The sequence below is a fragment of the Hyaloscypha bicolor genome (genome assembly GCF_002865645.1).
Source record: "Hyaloscypha bicolor E unplaced genomic scaffold K444scaffold_183, whole genome shotgun sequence".
Taxonomy (NCBI): domain Eukaryota; kingdom Fungi; phylum Ascomycota; class Leotiomycetes; order Helotiales; family Hyaloscyphaceae; genus Hyaloscypha; species Hyaloscypha bicolor.
The window spans coordinates 1927858-1949008 of NW_020194685.1; the positions used below are offsets into that span (position 1 = coordinate 1927858).

General features: G+C 49.4%; 8 protein-coding genes across 8 annotated transcripts; 4 read left to right on the forward strand and 4 right to left on the reverse strand.

Moving 5' to 3' along the window:
• Nucleotides 1–1226: 1226 nt before the first annotated feature.
• Nucleotides 1227–3007, reverse strand: K444DRAFT_603742 (FAD/NAD(P)-binding domain-containing protein; the record flags this gene model as incomplete). Its single annotated transcript, XM_024878784.1, has 5 exons — nt 1227–2177; nt 2246–2546; nt 2598–2756; nt 2805–2892; nt 2953–3007. 5 exons carry the CDS (start codon nt 3005–3007, stop codon nt 1251–1253), a joined length of 1530 nt encoding a protein of 509 aa, XP_024727362.1. The 3' UTR covers nt 1227–1250.
• A 2895-nt stretch (nt 3008–5902) lies between these two features.
• Nucleotides 5903–7615, reverse strand: K444DRAFT_637821 (uncharacterized protein; the record flags this gene model as incomplete). Its single annotated transcript, XM_024884173.1, has 2 exons — nt 5903–6358; nt 6404–7615. 2 exons carry the CDS (start codon nt 7613–7615, stop codon nt 5903–5905), a joined length of 1668 nt encoding a protein of 555 aa, XP_024727363.1.
• Nucleotides 7616–9998: 2383 nt separating this feature from the next.
• Nucleotides 9999–12456, reverse strand: K444DRAFT_710343 (uncharacterized protein; the record flags this gene model as incomplete). The annotated part of the gene is made up of 8 exons (XM_024888218.1): nt 9999–11207; nt 11261–11422; nt 11475–11516; nt 11568–11666; nt 11715–11780; nt 11924–12025; nt 12078–12239; nt 12291–12456. 8 exons carry the CDS (start codon nt 12454–12456, stop codon nt 10006–10008), a joined length of 2001 nt encoding a protein of 666 aa, XP_024727364.1. The 3' UTR covers nt 9999–10005.
• A 379-nt stretch (nt 12457–12835) lies between these two features.
• On the forward strand, nt 12836–14662 carry K444DRAFT_621834 (Clavaminate synthase-like protein). The gene has a single exon (XM_024881984.1). The coding sequence runs from the start codon at nt 13028–13030 to the stop codon at nt 14504–14506; it is 1479 nt and encodes a 492-aa protein (XP_024727365.1). The 5' UTR covers nt 12836–13027; the 3' UTR covers nt 14507–14662.
• A 669-nt stretch (nt 14663–15331) lies between these two features.
• K444DRAFT_547016 (uncharacterized protein) lies at nt 15332–17035 on the forward strand (the record flags this gene model as incomplete). The annotated part of the gene is made up of 2 exons (XM_024876272.1): nt 15332–15391; nt 15452–17035. 2 exons carry the CDS (start codon nt 15332–15334, stop codon nt 17033–17035), a joined length of 1644 nt encoding a protein of 547 aa, XP_024727366.1.
• A 499-nt stretch (nt 17036–17534) lies between these two features.
• Nucleotides 17535–18171, forward strand: K444DRAFT_268913 (uncharacterized protein). Its single transcript, XM_024871461.1, has 2 exons — nt 17535–18003; nt 18076–18171. Exons 1-2 carry the CDS (start codon nt 17632–17634, stop codon nt 18100–18102), a joined length of 399 nt encoding a protein of 132 aa, XP_024727367.1. The 5' UTR covers nt 17535–17631; the 3' UTR covers nt 18103–18171.
• A 248-nt stretch (nt 18172–18419) lies between these two features.
• On the forward strand, nt 18420–19175 carry K444DRAFT_621836 (uncharacterized protein). Its single transcript, XM_024881985.1, has 2 exons — nt 18420–18654; nt 18703–19175. The coding sequence occupies exons 1-2, from the start codon at nt 18523–18525 to the stop codon at nt 19021–19023; spliced, it is 453 nt and encodes a 150-aa protein (XP_024727368.1). The 5' UTR covers nt 18420–18522; the 3' UTR covers nt 19024–19175.
• Nucleotides 19176–19873: 698 nt separating this feature from the next.
• K444DRAFT_670177 (uncharacterized protein) lies at nt 19874–21052 on the reverse strand (the record flags this gene model as incomplete). Its single annotated transcript, XM_024887595.1, has 2 exons — nt 19874–20245; nt 20298–21052. The coding sequence occupies 2 exons, from the start codon at nt 21050–21052 to the stop codon at nt 19882–19884; spliced, it is 1119 nt and encodes a 372-aa protein (XP_024727369.1). The 3' UTR covers nt 19874–19881.
• Between the last annotated feature and the right edge of the window lie 99 nt (nt 21053–21151).

A 21151-nucleotide genomic window follows, 5' to 3' on the forward strand; every position in this document is an offset into this window, starting at 1 on the left:
GTTTCTTTCCTACTAAATAGATTTAGTTTAAAGGAAAAGGAATGTGTCGTTATTTAATTAATTTCACGTAAAGTGACTAACTTTGTTTTCGAGAGGCCTAGAAAGCCTCGCTTAAATGCCTGTAATCCACGGACTTATGGGGTGTAGGCTCGTAATTGCCTCTAGCAAGGCTCTGGTGAGGGGAGGGGGATTTAAAAGCAGGGCAAAAATAACAAAATCATTACCTTATAAGCAATTCTAGCCGTACTACTAGTTTGAAATATATATAGCCGTCAGGATATCAAAAATACTATAAAGTATTAATACGTAATAGAATTTGCAATTATAATGAAGGTATAATTCAAAAATCGAATTTTTGGGATGGGCGGTTGGCTAGTGGATTCTTCTACTGAGAGAGTTTACACAAATTCAATGGAGTTTGTTTCTCGCAGCCTGACGTCCTTGCAGGACACCACCCGGGCCCATGGGAATCTGGGATTGCAATGCTTTGACCTCATGCCGTTGGGTGCTGCACCTCGACTGCACCTGCTGTGTCTCTGGACTCGAGGGCATCTCTTGAGCTGTGAGACTTCGATCAGCCTTGGAGAACAACTACGAAGAGATAGATCTGACGATCCACAGAGAGTTCGTCCTAGACCCGTGGCTCCTGAACTTGTTGACGAAAGATCGCGCGGTAAAACAAACTTTCCGTTCCCAAGCTTGCTCTTCTTACAAATCCTCGTTCCTTCTAACGTGCAGTTATCCCCAAATCAGGATAAGCCAGCATGAACCGGGCTCTTCACAGATTCGAATCAGCACTGATCTTCTAAAGCCTCCCCGCTCTATTCCACTTTGAGGCATTCCCCCACTGATTATGGACTCCCATTTATATTATCCTTTGCCCCCTTTCAGTGTCTTCTTGATCCCAGAGATCATCTTTGTTTTGCGGCCCTTCCTCTGCCTGTTTTCTAAAAGAAGATCTCCCACCATGTCGTATCCGCAAGGCCTTGACGAAGCGGATTCCATTGATCAAGTTCAAGTAAATTCAGAAAGAACAGTCTCTATCTGCGCCGAATGGATACCCGCCTGCCAACGACTCGAACTTCAACATCAACAGAACCGCGCCTCCTGGTACTTTGACCGTATCACCCTAGCTCACTCCTGTTTCCAGGAAGGTAAGTCAAACTCCTATTTCCTCATTCAGAACATTAGTCTATGATACGTCTCAAGCACTCTTCATTCTGGCTCTCCTAGTGAAATAATAGTTTGTCCTATATGAATGAGAGCAAGTCTTTCTCTGCCCTCCTGCCGACAAGCACCCATTGCTCTGCATCTCCACCTTCCAACCTATCTTCTCTAGAGACACTCTCTCCCTCCACCTTCCCTTTCCTCTTCTCATCTTTATCCTTTCCAGGCTCAGGATATTTCCGCAAATTCTCAATTGCCCACCTAACCTCCTCCCCTATCACCGGCGGCGTTCTCCCCTCACCCGTCAGCTTTCCCAAGCCCGCAATCTCATACAACTCTCCTAACCAGCCCAACGTCTCTCCAGTCCCCCACTCAATATCATGGAACTTCTTGCCTTGCCTCTTCCCCAAAATCTCCCTTTCTTCCTCCCACCCCTCCTGCACTTCCAAACCTGGCAAAGCTTTCGTTTGTCTCCCTGACCACAACCTAGCCAATGCAATCGCCTGGTACTCAAAACTCCTAAACGTAAGCACCCTCGGCATGCCTACAATCCCCAGCGTTTTGAAGTCGTGGAAAAAGGTATGCAGGTATGTCTTCGCAAGCTTGTTTTTCTTGTAATCCCAGATCTCGCGGCCGTTGTTCTTTGCGTCCCAGAAGGGGAAGGAGGGGAGGTAGCCGGTACAATAAATCACCGTATCAACACCATCTACGTAACTCTCGTCATCAAACACAATCCGTCCATCCATGCGGTATTCCTTGACTACCGGTTTCCATATTATGCCACGAGGGGGCGAAGGCCCGTCCCAGCGGGACGCAGAGCGTCGCGAGAGGTAGAGCGGGTGCGCGACTGTGGAGAGGAGGTCCATTGAGAGGTCCTTTGCTGAGGCGGAGTTGCCGATTATTAGCACTTTCTTGTTTGTGTATAAGAGCGGCGTGCGGTAGGTTTTGGAGTGCTGGATCCTGCCCGGGAAGAGCTTCATGTAGGCGGCGAGGCCGGTGACTTCGGGGATCTGTCACATGGGGGTTAAGGCTGGTTAGATGGAAAGGAGGACGGGAGGGGAGGGCATGGCAGGCATACGAAGGGAACGGAGTAATGTCCATTCGCCAACACTACAGCGTCGAAGGCGTCTTCCCACCATACATCTACTTGACGAACCGGGTCGTGTTTTCTTAGCGTTAGTTTCCACTTTTCTTTTGCACTGTTTGGGGGACTGATGAGAGAGACATCTTCAATAGTCGTGTTGAGGCTGAGGAGGGAGTCTATTTTGTGATAGGCGAAGTAGGATTCGATGTATTGTTTCGGGATGTGGTGGGGCACGAATGGGCCGTAGGCGAAGGGGAGGTCAGAGAAGGGCATTGCGATTGCTGGGACGTTTGTCCTGTTTTGGTTTTAGTGAGAATCCTGGGAGGAGGACAACAGAATGGCTCACGTGAGGGAAGAGTAGATCGGAGTTTGAGTAAACCTTTCCTGCTCGTTCGGGGACGTAATCTCAGGGAGATTATTTGGTACAGGAAGCGAGGGATCCAACTCTGGTGGTAAACTTCCGGGTTTGAGTGGCAACTTAGAAGGAGGTGAGGAGTCGTATATCCTGTACATCAATCAGGTGACGTCGTACAAAGAAGAAGACTCGAAATACCAAGTCCCACCAGCACTCTCTCTCCTCTCAAAAACCTGTATCCTCTCAAAATACTCCTCTGCCGCAAATGCGGCTGCAGTTATGGCGCCTATGATACAAACATGAACACTACCAACCTCTCCTGATCGAGCAAGAAAGGGAGACTTACCAGCTGCTCCCGCACCAATTATAGCCACCGACCTTACACAACCATCTTCAGCCATCGTTCAAATCTCGACCCAGTCTAGCAATGAATTGTAATAGAAATAATTTAAGAACTATTTGGATGGGGATTTGCGTTTCTAATGCTCATGTGGGGAATCCAAGTGTGCAGAGGATTCGTCATTCTCCCGTGCCATGCCGCAATACACGGTCCAACCCACTACTTAAAGATGCGCAGATCAGGACCAGTAGTGTCTGGAAACTATGCGAGGAGGAATAAACATCACTTCGACTCCGAAACCGCTTAGATAATAGTCTCTGTGCTCTTCTGCACGTTGCTCGAGTTGATTGGTTGAAGAAGGGTGACACGTGATCCCCCTTTCCGTCCAGTGGCATGCGTGGGCAATAGTCAACGTTGGCCACCACGATTTGCTTATCCTCACCTTTTCCTTTCCAAGGCCTCGAGCCTGTCTTGATCGACTTTTTTTTAAGGGAGATTGAACTCTTTTTACCGATCTAAAAATATTCTTGATTTAGTGTGTGGATTACGAAGTTGGTAGAAAGATCCAAAAAGAAATTTTGGGCTGTCTATCAAACTTTATTGTGTCATAGTTTTAAGAATCGTTACGAAGAACAAGAACATGGGATTTATTTCAGAACAGAAAATACATAGAACGGAACAACCCCGGTTATAATTAGAGTTAGCATTACATTCAACGTCGACAACCGATACCGCAATAAAGTAGTGATCGTCCATGCAACTGCTACAATTGCTCTAGCACTATATGGCACTGTTTGCTCAGTATTGAAACTCTATAATGACGAGCTGTATTCTAGTAGTCGACTCTAGAAGAATGTTCCTAGTAGACCGGATAAATGTTACTGTCATTAACTAGGTTGCTGTCAGGAACTTCCTTGTTGTCACAAAGATCATTCTTGCCCGCTACTCCCTTAACTCCGCCGCCATCGACCGTTGTCGTCATGGAGAGACATGAGTATTCTTAGGAAGATAGCGAAAAATTACCACTTAGCAGGCATTCCTCAATCTAAACAAGTCTCGTTCACCTCAACATTGTTTGAACTCCTACCATCTGACGGCAATCCGCAGCTGATAGACTCATCCTGCCTTTTAACGAAAACAGAGATCTAACGAAGAACAAGCACAGCTCAGCAAGAATTGGTCGGTCTTGACGAAATTATTCGCCAAAAGTGGTAAGGCGCAATATCTTCTCACACAGCATTACTCGAACATTCACTCTCGAGTTGTGAGCTCCGACATACGGGGAAGGAACGTTTTCAAGAAGCGAAACAAGTATGTGAACTCCTCTCCCATCTCAATTCAAGATGATAAGTACTGGCACCTATGTGTACGGCTACGTCCACATCGTGAGCTTGGCCGTGTCTGCTCTACACCCTATCCCCTGTTGCCCGCTGCTGTATCCAAATCTCTTGGCAAGAGAACGGCCGACTGGCGGACGGACGGACAGACCGTTCATACCACACCATATCATATCATCTATACACCGAGAGAATGGTAGACAAAGGACGAAGCGCGGACGAAATTGCAGTGAATGTATCCTTGACAATAAAGGGATCTTTGACGAGAGCAAGCTCACAGACAACCGCTGTCCACAGATTTTGCACTCGCCATTTCTTGCGCCCTTGAAAACTTTCAATGTTTTAACTGCGGATGATCAGGCTCTAGTGTTCGACTTGCTAGTCGTCTTGAAGAGGACTACCGAGCGGAGGCCGCGCTTTGTGAACTAATATATCTATAACAGCACTAGCCTTGTGTGAGTTGTTCCCCAACTTAAGGGACAAGGAACTATACCACAATGTGCTTCATACTATGCATAAATAGTACTGTACATCGCCTTTCTAAAACACAGATAAAGTCGACTTCCTAACACTATCAATTAACATGTGCTGTCACGCGGCTGCTTGTTGTCATTGGCGGGACGACACCCGCAAGACGGAGTACTACCCCTAGACAGCATCCGCGCTTTCTTCTTCCTCAACCAACAAATTGTAGACCTTGTCCATCGTAAACGACGCAGGACACCCCCTTGAATGTGCACGACACAGCACCGGTCCCCAGCCCTTGCAAAGCCATGCTAGTGCGAGGAGTGTAAGGTATAAGAATAGTAGGTGCCGCCCTCCTGATGCCTTCTTTTGCCGTCGACGTCTAGGGGTAGCAAAATGCGCTTACTTGTATTTGCTTCTGACCCCAAAAGCAGCAACTATATGCAGCTAACGAGCCCGCTTGATTTGCAGAATTAAACCAAGTACCGTACACTCGATTCAGTCTTGATCTCACTCCTAATATTCCCTCGCACTTGCGAGCAAAAGATATCCATCGAAGTCACAGGTGCAACAAGGAACAGGCAGCTTCATTCAACTTCTGATTCGCACTATACAGTAGCCTATCTACATGCTCTGCTCTTCCCTCACCACAACTTTTATTGCACCCATCCCCTCCTTCATCTCAGCACAAAAGCACAGCACAGCTACGCACTCCCCCCTTCCCCCCTCTCTCCCAATCTCCCCTCAATCCACAAGCAAGGACCACAGCCTTCTCCCCAATTAGCAGAAAAAAGAGAGCAACCAGGAGATCCAGCCAGAACGAAGATACAACAAAGGTATCAAAAAGGCAAAAGAAGAAGCGCAAGGTGCTGCGGAAAATACACATTACTGCATTACTGAAATGAAGCAGCCGCTGTGTTTCTGCCCTGCCCTGCCTAGCTAAGCGCACATCCGATATATCCAGATGTTTGCAAAGAATCGAAGATAGCTACACGACTCGACACTCCTCCCAGATACCGGTATGAAAGGAGAATAAAAAGGGAAAGATCTGTACATGTTTCGTTTCGCATCGTTGACTGAACCTCCCATTACGCCATGCCCTGTCTGTACCAAGTAAAGCAAATCTTATCGCGAGTCTGAAGGGCGAAATGTCTTTACATGGCTTGGCCAGGGACTGGCTTTCGGCCGATTGGGCTGTTGTTGGGAGGGGAGCCAGACGCGAATTCCGGTGCAGGCGGAGAACCAGAGGGGTTGTATTGAGGGTTCATGGCGCTCGGGCCTGGAGGACTGTTCCGTCTGCCTTGCATTTGCGAGGGGCTTGCAGGGCGACCTTGCATGGGACGTTGTTGACTTGGTGACATTGGTCGCGGATGTTGGCCATTGGGCGTCATCGGACGTTGTTGGCTTGGGGACATTGGTCTAGGTTGCTGCCCGTTAGGAGTCATGGGTCTTCCAGCTGGTGACATTGGGCGTGGTTTCTGCGGAACACGCATGCCTGGTGGGGGACCTCGAGGACCATTCTGTTGTGGGCGAGGCTTGACAGGACGAGTTGAAAGACATGTCCGAGGGGCAACACCTTGCTGAGAACGATCAAGACGAATGCAGAGCGCCTAGACACGTTAGATATAGTTCGATACACGAAGCAAACGACTTACCCATCCATCATCATACTCATGCAACAGTCGGATCAGCTGACCAGCACGCAACTCAAGTTCATCATCCATAGACGGCTTGAAGTCAAGTTGGACACGATGAACAGCGGAATTGATAGGTCCTCCAGCGGCAGCAATGGCAGCACCAGACGCGGTCTGAGCTGGCGTGGGAGATGACTCCGATGAGACGCTGAACTCGGTAGGAGCAGGGCTTGGGGGACCGGCGGGACCGGCAAAAGGAGCCTTCTTTGTGAGATCAATTGGGCTGGGACCAAAACCACGCTTAGAAGCACCTCGAGTAAGACCGACAACAGCTGCTGCAGCAGTGGCGCCCGTCAAGACTTCCCCTCCCGGACCCATTCCTTGAACAACTTCTGGACCTCTCGCGTTGGTGGCATCAATGGTCTCGGCGTGATTGCCAAATGGATTCTCTCGGTTGTTTGACTGAGCAGTCATTGGCCTGTCGACGTTTTGTTGGGCAATCGGTCGACCCATATTGAGAGCATTGCCCCTGCTTTGACGCTTCTCACCGAGGTTTGGAAGGAACTGAGTGACGGGTCTGAGAGAGAGACGTGGTGCCGTCACAGTCGTACGTTGGCTGGCTTGTCGGTTCATATCTCCAAACTCATGCTTCTCATCATCCAGTCTCTCCTGGCGCTCTCGTCTCTTCTTGAAGCAAAATAGTATAACTGATAGAACCGCTCCGATAAGTAACAAGATACCGATCGCCAATCCGGCCTTCCCTGCAGTGCTCATTCCCCCTGAACTGGAACTCGTCGTAGCGCTCGACGTTGCACTGGCCGCTGATATTGTTGAGGACTTGGTTGGGGTCTCGGAAGACGAGATGCTGGTGTCAGCCAAAAGCGACTGGGTAGGTGTAACAGACGTTTTGGGTGGTGTGATGGCTGTTGGCATCCCGCTCGAGCTGGAGGTAGTCTTGCCAACAAGAAGACCTGTGTTTGTAGCACCCTCATCGGGAGGTGATGGTGTCGAAGTGGTCGCGACGACAGGCCCTAACGTTGAATATCCTCCCACAGCGCCCGTAAAAGTCTTCGAGGCCGTGACATACACAATAGACACGATGGTCGACGCTTGTTGTACTTGGTCGTTTCCTCCGAAGACATTGGCAATAGCACTTGCGGCCTTGTCGAAGGGACTTTCGTCGTGAGGCTGCGCATCCCGCCCATGGCGGCGGTGGAGATGCTCGTGAACCATCTTGACCCTCAGCTCGTCACTCTCGTCGAAATCGTGAAGGATGGAATATTATGTGGTGAATAGTAGGCGCGTTATATGCGGAACGCGTGGAAGGGAGGGATGGCCGTAGATATTATCTGGATATTATCGACAGGCTGAATTCAAGGAGGTCGTGGAATGCGTCGTCAAGTATTGGTATCGGGGGGAAAGGAGCGTAAACAACTATCGAAAATCGCGAAAGTGAGAGTGGGGGTAGAAGCAAACCGTCGCAAACCGTCGAAGGAGTCGATAAAAGAAGGACGACCGCAACGATTGAATGAAGGTATTCTCCCCGTGGGCAGGAGGCGACGGCGAGGTAGAGTAGGAGAGAGAGCGGTGCGCTGCGAAGGAGAGGTCAAGAGGGCCTCTAGTATGGTCACCAGTACTGATCGTTTCGTTTGGCTGACTGGCTGGCGAGTGGGGACTGGGCCGATTGTTCGTTTTCGCTGCAGGAACACATCCCTGCAGCCCTTGCGGCCCCATTTCAGCCCGTCTGGTTCCTGACGCTAAACCGCAAGTGAGCAAGCGCGGGCTTTAGGCGGGTGGCCACGGCCAATCACGACTGCAGATCCGGGAAACGCAATTTCAACGCGCGCATCGCCAAATCAACCGTTCGCTGGGGGAAGATGCTCGAGATGCTCAAAATACGCGCTGCAGCTCCTATTTTAGCCTTCGAGGGCACGAAGGCCACTGATTATTTGCGCAAAAAGATCCCACACAGCTTCACAAAACCACAACCTCGCAAGCCCTCTAGCCGTGCCGTGCATGTTGCCGACGAGGGACCCTCGGGCGGGATGGCTGCGATAAGGAGACCTCTCTGTTTCTACAGAGACAGTATCAGCGGCCCACGATCTGGCTGCCGTCCATCCCATTTTCCCATACGACCAGCCCAATCCCTGAGCACACTCCTCTTGCTCTGTGCCAGTGTGCCACAGTTCCTGAATGTTTCCATGTTTCCCACGTGCAACCACCACCACCACCATGAGGGCAAAGCATCCTCTCTGTGCCCCCCAAAAGCTGTCAGAAAGCACCAGTCAATTATTCGGCAGCCCGTCTGACACAGCCTCCATGATGCTCCATCTCAGTCAAAATCTCCAGAGACCAGGACGATCGCTCGGCAACGTCATCTCAGCGAAATTTGGAGGGGCCAATCAATCATTTGGTGGGGAGCCCTGTGGAATATCCCGTCTCTGAGTGGCTGATTTGACGTTTCAAAGGCATGATGTTTTTAGTGCCACCCTTTAATTGGGATGGACGGGGGATGGACGGGGAATGACGAGGATCCTCGGCAATGAGTTCGTCTGATGAGCGGCGGGACGAAGTCTGCACGTGTCGAGCACGTGATGGATATAAAGTCCAGCTTTCCTTAAAGTTGCCCTTCTCTTGCGCCTTTTCAATCTTTCGCACAGAGCTCGAAGCACTGCACAAAGTTGTGACGGAAACTGCATCTCCACATTCATTGTGCGAACCCTGGAGTAGATCTGCCGTCCTTATTGGGTGATCGAGGTCTGTGGGTGAAGAGCCACATGTCGAAGCGAGTCCACGCTGCACCCCTGAGCCACTGTCACTGTCGCACCAAAGCGAAGCTCTCTCCAAAAACCGTATTCTCCCATTGTTCTCGCAGCAAGTGTACGCAGGTGCAGGCCCTAATGTTTGTTACACCGCCTTGAGTTCTGCTAAGCAAAAGTCGGCTACAGCGCATTGCTACAGGGCATTTCAGCGCAACCCCTGCAAAGGCGGTGTAACAAACATGAGGGCCTGCACCTGCGCATATGTACATGACAGTCCAGTCAAGAGTTTGGACTGTGTCGAGAAAAGCCAACCCCCCGAATTGCACAGATGTGCAAACAAGATAGTCCAAAGTCTGAAACCCAAAAGTGGTGATGTAGAGCAGCAGAGCAGTGTCGTTCAGCAACTGCTATGTTAGATCGAGGTTTACAAGCTCTGCTTTTACCTTTGGGTCCAGTTGTTTTATTTGAGCTTCTACTTAAGACTTTTCCTCCTGCACGCTCTTGTTTGAACAACTGCAAAATATTTTAAACTGAAAAAATCCCGCAGCACCGGGACATGGATAGTGCGATTGGGAATTTTGGTTCTGAACGAGATCCAGACCCTAGTTCAGAGCTCGTACATACAACTGCCGTTTCTCTTCTAGTCATGTACCATCAATGTTAAGCAGTTTGTGAATGGTGCCATTTCTGATGCTGGGTGTTTATTGTGATCTTATTCGCAAACTTCACGGAGAAGAATGTATCAGAGACTTTCGTTTGGAGGACAACGATTTATTGACTATCTAGCTACATGCAAGCTCAACGTATGTTTTGGCTCTCTCTAAGATCCAAGTTTCGACTGTCACAGTAACCTAAGCATGTTCAATAAGGTCCATACGAATGAGGGCAAGGTGCGTCAGAGTCGTCGCAGAAGGGACCAAGACCTCTAAAGCGAGCGAATGCGACTCTCTCAGGAAGGTCGGGGAACGGACCAAGACCTCCGAGGCGGAGGGGCATTGGCTGGGAGTCAACATTAGATGGGCGAGGAGGTGATATTGGACGAAGACCAAGGCGCTCACCAAATAGGATGCGAGTCAGGGGCGCGGCACCAAAGTCCTCCCCCAGTAAGTCGTCATTATCTGATTCTTGATCAGGCTGCAGAATAGAGCTCAATGATCGGTTGTCCAGATACCGCTCGACGATAGTTCGGGTGTCAGCACATGAGAGGTGTCGAGCTGCTGCCGCTGTCAGTCGGAACTCTTCGTGCAAAGCGTTCATGCGGGCGCGGTAGTCTACCACTGCAAGCTCCCAATCGTCCCGCTCTAGAATGCCCAATCGACGAAGCACGTCTGGAGTGCCTAACAATGCGGCCGATGCAGCTCTTTCAGCGTTCTCATGGAGCTCCGCGGCCAAGGTGGTCACTCGAGCACGGAAAAACTCTGCTAGCCATGCAGGACGCGGTACAACAGCCAACCAGCTGTCGTCTTGCTGCCATTCCCGCTCTCGGAGATCTATCAGACGCTGTACCTCACGTCTCGCGAGGAGTGCTGCTTCTCGGATTCTGGCCAGCGCAAATTCTTCCTCTGTTTCTTGCTCAAGGCGAATTCTATCCACTGCTTGTTCTCGATCCTCTCGATACCGCTTAATTGCTTCGATGACTTCTCTGAGGGTATCGGCGGCGCGAGTACGATGTTCTTGCCATCGCGCGAACTCTTCATTCTGACGAGCAACCTCCCTCCACAAGCCTGCCTCTAGAGCTTCCCGTTCTGAGTTATGTGTCTCGGTTCTAAGAGATTCAGATCTAGCCGTCTCAGTTCCAGGAGTCGTGGTTCTGGAACCCCCAGTTCTGGACGGATCAGTGCGGACAAGGGGCCGAATCCCGAACTCCTCCTCTCGGCCATATGTTACCGAGTTGCCGCAAAGGCACGGGCAGAATTTATGGATTGCGGCGTGGGAGCAATGGTAGCAGGTGCCGCGGAAGGTGTTCGTATCGCATCCTTTTGAGGTGCCACAAGTGCATGGGCACCGCTCATGCCGAGAGTCGTCTGAGCAGTGGTAGCAGATGTCTTTCTCCGTGTCTGCATCTACTAGGAGTCAGAAAACCTGCCCACTCATCAAAGTTATTAGAGATACTCACAACTTTCTTCGTTTTCCGTGCTCACCTCGCTTTCTGGGTCACAAGTGCATTCACACTCAATATGATCCTCTTCGCAATGGCAACATTCGCCACCATACTCTTTTACATCCGCTGGGTTATGTCCATACTTAGGCAGGTCCCAGGGCTTCCCAGATCGGGCATCTAAAAGACCTCAGTATCTCCCAACACAGTCCACTAAGGTAATGACACGCACCTCTATAACCACGAAGGTAGGCGTAGCCAGTATCTCGGGCAGCTACTAGACGTCAATATCTCCAACATTATCCATGAACGAAGCAACACTCACAATTGTATCCAGCACAATATGCCTGTGCCTTATGTCCGTCCTGTTCATAGAACGCTCCAGGCTTCTCGAACTCTTCTCCTCGCATTCCCCTGAGTTGATCTGCTAAAAGTCAGCACGCCAAACCAGTTTGGTGCTGTAAACACTCACTATTATATCCAAGCTGACTCCACTTGGCTTTCTCATCCCAAAACTTTAACAACTCGGCAGGAGTACCTAGAATGCGTGAGGGGGTGGTGGATTTGGAAGTTTCTGTATGTTTCCCTGGTGAGGCTGCCCGTTGTTCCGGCTTATGACTAATGGCATCTGCTTGAAGTCAACCTCTCCAGCACAGGTTACACAGATGTAAGATCACTTACCATTATAACCCCGAACGTAAGATTTGTTTTTCTCGGACTCCTCGGACTCTGCAGATTTAGCAGTCGGAACAGCGTTCGTACGAGCTTGTTCTTTGTGAGCCTCTGCCAGCAAGTCAGCATACCCAAAGCAGCTCTTGAATCCGAGAATACTCACCGACATAGCCATCAAGATACTGTGAGTCGAGCTTGATTTCTTTAGGCATTGTGGGTGCAGAGTCATTCTCGACTTCGACGAAAGAGCTGGCTCCTGAGCCAGATGCTTCTCCCTCAGCTGGATCTTCTGTCTCGGCCGCAGCTGGTATGCCCTTGGGTGCATCTGCAAGTAGTCAATATCTCTCTCCGTGCTACGCAGAGGAAGGGCACTTACCGTCATTGCCTCGAACACACGATTTATTCTCTTCGGACTCCACTGCAGCAGTAGCTTCCTGTGCAGGGGTTTGTTCAGTTGAAGATGTTGCTGCGGCAGCGACAACCTTCTCGACCTCGAGGACGAGAGCGTTGATGCCTTCGACGAGTTTCTGTGGGGTTGCCATGTTGAAGAAGATATTTGATTAAGGTTATGTGAGCTGTAGTACTTGGATGTGGAGAGGTGGATGGATGAAAGTTGCGGAAATTAGAAGGAAAGAATGCCTTTGTCGAGAGAAATGGGTTCTTTTTGTAAATCAAGATCCATGAAACTCCATGCCGTGTACCGTGAATAAAGTGGATACCTTCATTATGAAGACTGTAATTCTCTTCTGTGCATAAGTGATTCACGCCATATGCGGTTAACGAGAGGTGGGTGGGATCACGTTCTCGCTAAAGAAAGGGGCTGATGCATTGCGCGCCATCGCTAATAGCACGCTAAATTTTCAGGCTCTGCTCGCGAACAGAAACCTTGTCCACATCAGAGAACAATCTGCACCTTCATACAACCAATCTATGAACATCGCCTACCGCTGATGGTGCATTTGACTGAGGTGAAAGACCTGGAGATGCAGCGACATGATGATGACTACGAGCGATGATTAAACCTGACCTTCCAAGGCGCAGAATTGCCATCAGCTAACCATAAGAATTCGCCGTGTCAAATCTTCCTCCTCGAAAGCGCACACAGCTCTCAAGATGGAGCGCTTCAACCCTTCTTCGCCACAAGGAAAACTGGTCGATACTTGCCTTCGAGCATTTTGCGATTCGGATAAGCTCGCTGGGCTACTGCAAGACGAGTCAGAAATGAAGACCGTGCTCCGTGCCTGTGGTTCTCCAATCATCAAACTTTTGCTTCATCTCAGCAACGCCATTAAGAATCGCGAGGGCGATTTTGATCTTGTCATACAAAGACTAGATGATCTCATCGCTCTAGCGACGGAAAAGTTCTACGCTTTCCCGTTCAAAGATGTTCCTCCTTGCTGGCGAGATCTCTTTCGAGAGGCCAGTTTCCTGAAGTTCTCGGCGCTAGCTGTCAAAAAGAGTTGGATGCAACAAAACGGCAACTTGGATCTTCAGCCTCTGAGTGGCGAACAAATGGATGAGATGGTAAACACCATCGATATGGCTCTCATCATGGCGGGCCCGCCAGCATCAAGTGATAGCCAGGAGCAGGTCAAATCAGTATTTGACCATCTGCAGGAGATTCACATAGAGTCGATTCAGTCCCCAGAGGATTACCCCCTAAGGAAACGACGAAAGCTTGATGAAGAGAACAAGTTATGGCAAGATGGATTCCCAAAATCCGAGGCTTTCGAACCACCTGTCTCAAATCCAATTTCGAAGTGGAATGAGCCATCATTTGGCGATTTCGAGAAGCACATGCTGCACCCGAATAACACCAATATTGGACCAGAACCAGTCATCATCAAAGGAGCTCTAAATCACTGGCCGGCTCGCAACGGCCGCCCATGGAAGAGCCCATCGTATCTTCTCTCGAAAACCATCGGCGGACGAAGATTGGTCCCCATCGAACTTGGCAGGAGCTATGTAGACGAAGGGTGGGGCCAAAAGATCATCACTTTCAAGGAGTTCATGGGCCATTATATCTTGGATCCGGAATCATCAGCTCTTGCTACGGGATACCTTGCACAGCATGATCTATTTGCCCAGATTCCGTCTTTACGAGAAGATATTGCGATTCCAGATTACTGTTTCACTTCTCCCCCGCCGCCTCACTATTCATCACCTTTGGCCGAGAAGTATTCTAGGTTGGCTCAACTCGATGAGCCATTACTAAATGCCTGGTTTGGACCAGCGGGTACGATCAGTCCGCTCCATACGGACCCGTATCACAACATCCTGTCTCAAGTTGTGGGGAGGAAGTACGTCAGGTTATATGCACCCAAGGAGAGCGAGAAGCTGTACGCCAGAGGAGTCGAGGATGGAGGCGTGGATATGGGCAATACGAGTGCATTGGATATTGGAGTTTTGGCGGGATGGGATGGCAGCGAGGAAGAGAAGAGGGAAGCACAAGAAAGGTTTCCGCTCTTTCGAGAAGCGGAGTTTGTGGATTGCATACTGGAAGAAGGAGAGTGTCTGTACATACCCGTGGGCTGGTGGCACTATGTTAGGAGCTTGAGCGTTAGTTTCAGTGTGAGCTTCTGGTTTAACTGAAAATCATATCAGCAACCACTTGGCCCACTTTTCACCAGAGCGTTGGAAGACGTCGAGGCTAGGGAATTCATCCCCTTTCCGCTCCCATGCTCTTTAGAACGATCTGGAAGACGGGAAGCACAAAGTCTGTGGACTTGTTTGGCTGTGAAACATGCCACATGCCACTCTGTTTTGGTAGAACCCTGTGAGTTAGGGAGTTACTTCGTATACGCGATAGTTTTAGTGACTTGTGAACGGTTGGTTGCAATACGTGCTCTGGAGGCCTCGGTTAATCTATTGGCTACTTTAATGTGGCGGTGGACAACGGAAGATCCAATTTCCAGATACCGAGCAAGGGAGAACCGATTTCCGGCCGTATCAGGTGGAGCATATCACGTGCATTTAGCGGCAGGGCTGAGATCCACCAAAATTGATGCCCCTGATTGGCCACGCTGGACAACAGCGGGTCGGTTCGACCGGACGACGCTACGCAAAGAGCGCTGCATTCAGCCTAGCGTATCGTCCCTCAGCCACAACGGAGCATATCGCACTTCGACCCCTCCTCTGTGGAAAGTTTATCAGATCCTGCAGTGATGGCTCCTACAAATCTTACCTATGGTTCTGATGCGGCGGCTCCGAGTTGCTGAAAGTCCCCTGCTTCTCCATCATGCCTTGCGTGGCCCTCCAGGCATTCGGCCGTTAGCCTCACATACATCGACCCTTAATTATGACATTACAAAAAGACAGCTGGTGCTCAGTCTTTGATTTTCTTTTCACAGAATATACTCAAGCGTCATTAAAGTCCACAGATCCTTTGCTCAACAAAGTTCCTTTCCCCCGTTCAGGATGGTGTATTGCGGCAAACCATCGAAAGGTTGCCAAGCCTGCCGTAACAGGAAGACACGAGTGAGTTGTGATTTCTCGAGATGCCCAAAAAATATGACAAATGAGTCTGACATTCCACAGTGTGACCTTGCTACGCCATCATGTAGCCAATGCATCAGAGCCCACCGTGATTGTCCAGGGTACCGCAATGAAGTTGATCTCATGTTTCGAAATGAGAGCGAAGCTGTAATCGACAAAGCAAAAGCTCGGGAAAAGTCCAAGGCGAAATCCAAGTCACGTTCTGAAAGCCCTGTTATTGCCGGACCATCGAGATCAAAAAACAAACCGTCTAGTCCCAGCACTGAACTTATGGAGCTAGCCCGGACTCAGGAGAAGGATGAAGGCTTCTTTGTCGAGACTTTAGCTCCCAAGTTCTCTATGTTCCCAACCACCGAAGAGCGGGCTCTTAACTTCTTCGGCACTAACTCGGCGACTTGGTTTCGGAACTTCGACGTGACGGATGAATTATGTACCCAGACCAGCGCCGATGGGCATCTGCTAGCCAGTATGAGTGCCGTTGGTCTTGCGAGCTTCTCACATTCTGTACACGCACCAGAACTCATGGTTCGGGCTCGGAGGGAGTACGTCTCAGCTTTACAACTCACGAATGCCGCTCTCAGGTCTCCCACAGAAGCCAAGAAAGACAGCACACTATTTTCCGTTATGATCTTGAGCATTTTCGAAACGGTGACCGGCAACAGCGAGAGATCCTTGGCTGCTTGGGCCGAGCATGTGAATGGATCTGCAGCGTTGGTAAAGCTTCGCGGGAAAGACCAATTCAAAACACCAGCGGGATTGAAGATGTTTCTTCAAGTGACATCAAATCTCATACTTAGCTGCATACAAAGGACAACTGCAATGCCGGAGCACATTGTCGAGCTACGAAAAGAAGCAGAAAAGTACATAGGCGACAACCCGTCTTGGTTACTGTCGGGGATCATCATCGATTTCACAATCTTCCGTGCCGCTGTCCTAGATACTAAGATCGTGGGCCCTCGAGCTGTAGTTTCAGCAGGATTAGAAATCGATCGCCGCTTCCTTGAAGGTTCCGCAAATCTCCCAAAAGACTGGTATTACAAAGTTGTCTATACAGACGAAACCCCAGAACTGATATGGAATGGAAATTACCATGTCTATAGCGAGAACTGGATAGCCTCCTTCTGGAACGCTATGAGAGTATGTCGGATCATGCTCCACGAAACTATTCGAGACCAGTTGCTTTCCGCAAGTACTGCGATGACACCAATATTCACAGAATACGAGATTGCGGCTCAGAACGACAGCTCGCTGGAGGCCATGGTGCAGATGCGATCCGATATCCTAGCCAGCGTTCCTCACCACACTCCTCTGGCTTTCAGTTCCAAGCCAGTCTCGTTGCTAGAAGGCTCCCGAGCATACTTTGTCTTGTGGCCACTTTATCTTTGTGGAGGCATGGATGTGACGACTGAACCGATCAGACAATGGGTCATCTCGAGGCTACGAGATATTGGGGAGTCCGTTGGCATCAGGCAGGCGTTTGTCGTTGCTGAGCATTTAAGCCAGCGAAAGGATATCGAAACATGGCGCACGAAGCCAGATCCAAGGCTTCCGAGAGTTGGAGTCATGGCACATGAGATTGCTTCTAGTAAAGAGGGAAGGTTCGATGAGGAGGATGACGAAGATTGAAGTATCACAAAGTTATCTGGTGATCTGACGAGCAGAGGCGAAAGCCGAGATGGAAGGCATGAAGGAATCTCGGGAAGACTTCAAAACGATGTCAACGACAGGGGGTAGGATGAGTTGAAGGTATTGTCTTGCTCAGCCATCATCGAAACTCAGAAGTCGGGGCGACCTAGCAATTTCTGCGGGGTATGGTCAGTATAGCTTCGCCGAAGCTTTCTTCGAAATGGCCGAGGAGGAGATCAGAACCTTATATGAGCGTGTCACGAATCAAACGATACCGGGATATGTTTGGGATGTACGGTGTTGAAGATGTAGAAACAACCTTTGTCAGGGCAAACCAATCAGAGCTGCAGGAATTGCGACCAATGAGATGCTCCACGTCCGTAGGTCGGACTTTACGCTAATGCGGTCATGCATTCCACAATCGCTATATCTGTCTTTTCCGATTAAGCTGTTCCGAGTCTCAGTCAAAGCCTCGTTCTTTCCCAGCCTCGTCGTCTCATTAGTCCACTTCTTCTTCAAACCCATTATCCCAAATATCCAAACCTCCCTCCATATATTCTATTAGTTCATGTGACAAGTCAAGTCTCGAAACAACCATGCCAATCAACCAAGGTCTCCTCAAGCGCAATCCAGCTCTCACCCCCAAAGAATTCTCAGATAGCTGGTACGGCCGACACGCCCAGCTCGTGGTACCTTTCTTCCTTCACAGTGGAGTAACTTACTACGCCCAAATACACGCCCCCCTCTCAAACACCACCCCGGATCTCGACCTAAGCCCCTTCTCGGGAGCCGCAGAAATTCCCTCAGAAGACGTGCTCAAGATCTTCGCTCCGGACCCGCCTATGCCGCAGTGGAAGAAAGATTACTACGAAGAAGTGATTTTGAAGGATGAGAAGAGGTTGTTGGAGAGTCTTGCGACGGAGCATTTGGTGCAGGTGGGTGAGGGGACAGTCAAGGGTGAGAGGAGGGTGGTTATTGAGGGTGAGGAGAGTAGGATTGAGGTTGAGGAGGAGGTGTGGAGGGTTTGGAGGGGGTATGAGGCGAGGGGGGAGGAAGGGGGAAAGTGAGATCTGGAGAGCTCTGTGCTTCAAAGGTATGGTAGAGAAGATGAATTGAAGTGTTTAACTTGAGTGTAGACTTGAGGAAGAAGTTCAAGTATTTACGAACAGATTTTCAATTACCTCATACTCTCATCCTGAGATTTTCAAGCTTGATTTGAGAAGATATAAAACCATATGTTCCTCTCTTGATAGAAGTTTAGGCAGGCGACCCCTCTTTCCCCTTTAGGAATGCTGGGATTCGTGATTGGCCAGTGTTCATGCCAAGCATCCACAAAGCGGCCGACTTCAAGTGGAAACCTCAGTCCAACTTCAACTCAATACAACGAACACCGTTTAGTTCTTAAATATCTTCTCTCCTCCTTCACTTCTCAACTCCAATCCGTCGGTTTCTCCATTCATCAAGTGCCCTCTCAAGCAACCTAAATCATGCCAAACAACCAAGCACTCATCAAGTCTAAACCTGGTCTAACTCAGCAGCAATTCTCAGACCTCTGGTACGCACATGCCGCAATAGTAACCCCCATGTTTTTATACAGCGGGGTGAAATACTATGCACAAGTAGCCACCTTCTCCACCCCATTCCCCTTCCCTTCTCACACACCACAGGTCCACGGCCCCCTGACCACCACTTCTTCCCCTTCGACCCTAGACCTGAGTCCATGGGCCGGAGCTGCAGAAAAGCCACCCAGTGATAGTTCGGTTGAGGATCCGCAATGGTTAACTGATTATTATCGTGAGGTAGTCATGGTTGATGAGAAGAGGTTTTTGGATCGAGATGCAGAGGTGTGGTTTAAGAGGGTTGAGCCGGGAACGGTGGAAGGGGAGAGGAAAATTATTATTGATGGTGGAAAATTATTGATTGAGATTCCTGAGAGCGTTACACGGGTTTGGAAGGAGTATGAAAAACGCGGGAAAGAGGAGAAGTGAAGGGGCGACGTGGGGAGTGGGAACTTGAGTTTTGGGGAGGGCCCGGGGAACAATGATGAGAAATCAATGACTGAAACTTTGGGGGTAATCCAGATACTCGTTCTCTTTACGTTCACATATCGCTCGATTCAAAGATTATCCACACTCTCCGCTTTCTCCTCCAAAGTCTTCTCCTCAGCTTTGTCCTCCAGTTCCTTCGCCTCCTTCCACAGCCTCCTAGCCCCCATCTTCATATAATGCTCATGAACTTCAGCAGTCCCACCCAAGACTTGCAGCTGGAACTTCCCCGCATTGTCTTCACAAACCTCAATATACATATCGAGGCATCTGTCGTCGGATTCCCCTTGCCCTTTCTCCACCAGCTTGCGGAGGATGTTTATAATTCGAGCGTATTTCTTTTTGTTAGGGAAACCCCAAATGACATCGTAAAGCACATAGATAACTATGAACAGGGCAGTGATTGCGCTGATGAAAACAAAGGTTCACAAGTGGAAATTGCAGTCTAGTAGAGGAGGGCTGACCCGCATGGAATTGTGCTTGAAAATTGTGTGGAAATTTGAAGAAAATCTGTTGGGGGGGAATTTGAGATACCTAAGCACACATCATACCACAGGCGTGAATGGGAATTTAGTTCATTAGACTTGAGGTCCTTTGGGACCGTGTACTCGAGAGGAGGAACCATTTGCAGTGACAGCCACTACCTTCGGTTGGGAAAGTCAAGTTAGTGCAACAGGATTGAAGATCGTAGAAAGTAAAGAGCAGGGAATAGCTGTTAAGAAAAGATACCACCATAGGAAGAAAGAGATTGTGAAACCCTAGGATACGACCAGTGCTAGGTTTCGGAATGTTTAGCCAATCTTATTCAAATTTGATGTGCTTCTTCGGGCAGGAAATTTTGAACACCTTCAAGTCATTCGTCTCCCACCTCCACTCCTGCACTCGGGGCGCTTCCTGAATAAATCTTCCCTCCTGACCAAGCAATTTATCAAACATCTCTCTGGCCTCTTGACAGGCATAAGCTCGTCTGGATCTCCGTGCTCGATTGGTCTCCCTGCGAAGGTCGATACAGAGGGTGATCCTTCGAAGTTGCTTGAAGCCGGGCATGAGTTCGTGAAGCGCTCTTCGAATGCCGGTATCTGACTGAGCGTACAGTGTTAAGTCACTGATATTGAGGGCTCTAGACAGGGAACTCAAGAGGTTTGTGCAATCTTGGAAATCTCTGCTATTCTTCTAGTCAGAAATGTTGGAAACGAACATTTGGGAAGAAGACTTACGGGATCTCAATTCTCATCTTCTTGATCATTTCCACATGGAATTGGTCCATATTCCCGAGAATCGAGTTCTGGAGACAATCTCTGATGTTGAAGGTCCAGTTATTGATGGTGTAGTAAACCTTCTCCGCAGCATTGTAGAAATCTCCGTTGATCTTCACCCCATCGATCTTAAAAGCCCACATTAGGCTTGGCTTCTCTCCGCTGTTGTTCGTGAAATAGAACGTGTAAATCATATCCCGTATCTCCGTTGGAAGGTCGGTAAATCTAAATATCTCCAACTCCTTGTCTGAAGTCTTTTCCGATCGTTTTACACAACACCGTTTGCTTGACCTCTGACCCATCTGCTCCGCGACAAGCTTGGCATGCTCGAGGGCTCTTTTCCTCTGAAGAATTGTAGAATCCGATGAATTTGTTTCTGATGTTGACGAGTATTTTCCTTGAAGCATGGCTCTGTCTCGCGATATCAAGGTCGAGACTTGGAGACTATAGACAAAAGCGGGGTTTATGGTGCCTTTGAGGTTGGGTACTGAAGGTGGGGAATGGTTGCTTTTAGTTGGATGGTCCACTGCGGCGGGAGGCTTATCTGCTAGGGATTTCTTTCTCGTGAGGGTACGAGCAAGGTGCAGCACCTTTGATATCTGCCTTGAGGACTTGTCGCGGCGTTTGGGTTTTCTGGGTGTGAACTTCGGAATATGAGGCAGCGCCAGGTCACCGTCAAGCCAAGCCAAGGGCCGGGAAGCAGGTGAGGAGGCCATGGCGACGTCTCAATGGTTGTCGATGAAATTGTTCGTGTCTTGGGACGCGATTCACGAGAGAAGAAAACGTTTCTTTTAATATTTGGGTTTGACTCATCC

Excerpts from the sequence above, each read along its gene's own strand:
- K444DRAFT_621834 (XM_024881984.1), top strand. The coding sequence starts at position 13,028 with ATGGAGCGCTTCAACCCTTCTTCGCCACAAGGAAAACTGGTCGATACT.
- K444DRAFT_268913 (XM_024871461.1), top strand. The coding sequence starts at position 17,632 with ATGCCAATCAACCAAGGTCTCCTCAAGCGCAATCCAGCTCTCACCCCC. Across the intron at positions 18,004-18,075 it reads CAGTCAAGGGTGAGAGGAGG|GCGAGGGGGGAGGAAGGGGG; the intron begins GTGGTTATTGAG and ends AGGGGGTATGAG.
- K444DRAFT_621836 (XM_024881985.1), top strand. The coding sequence starts at position 18,523 with ATGCCAAACAACCAAGCACTCATCAAGTCTAAACCTGGTCTAACTCAG. Across the intron at positions 18,655-18,702 it reads GGGTGAAATACTATGCACAA|GTCCACGGCCCCCTGACCAC; the intron begins GTAGCCACCTTC and ends CACACACCACAG.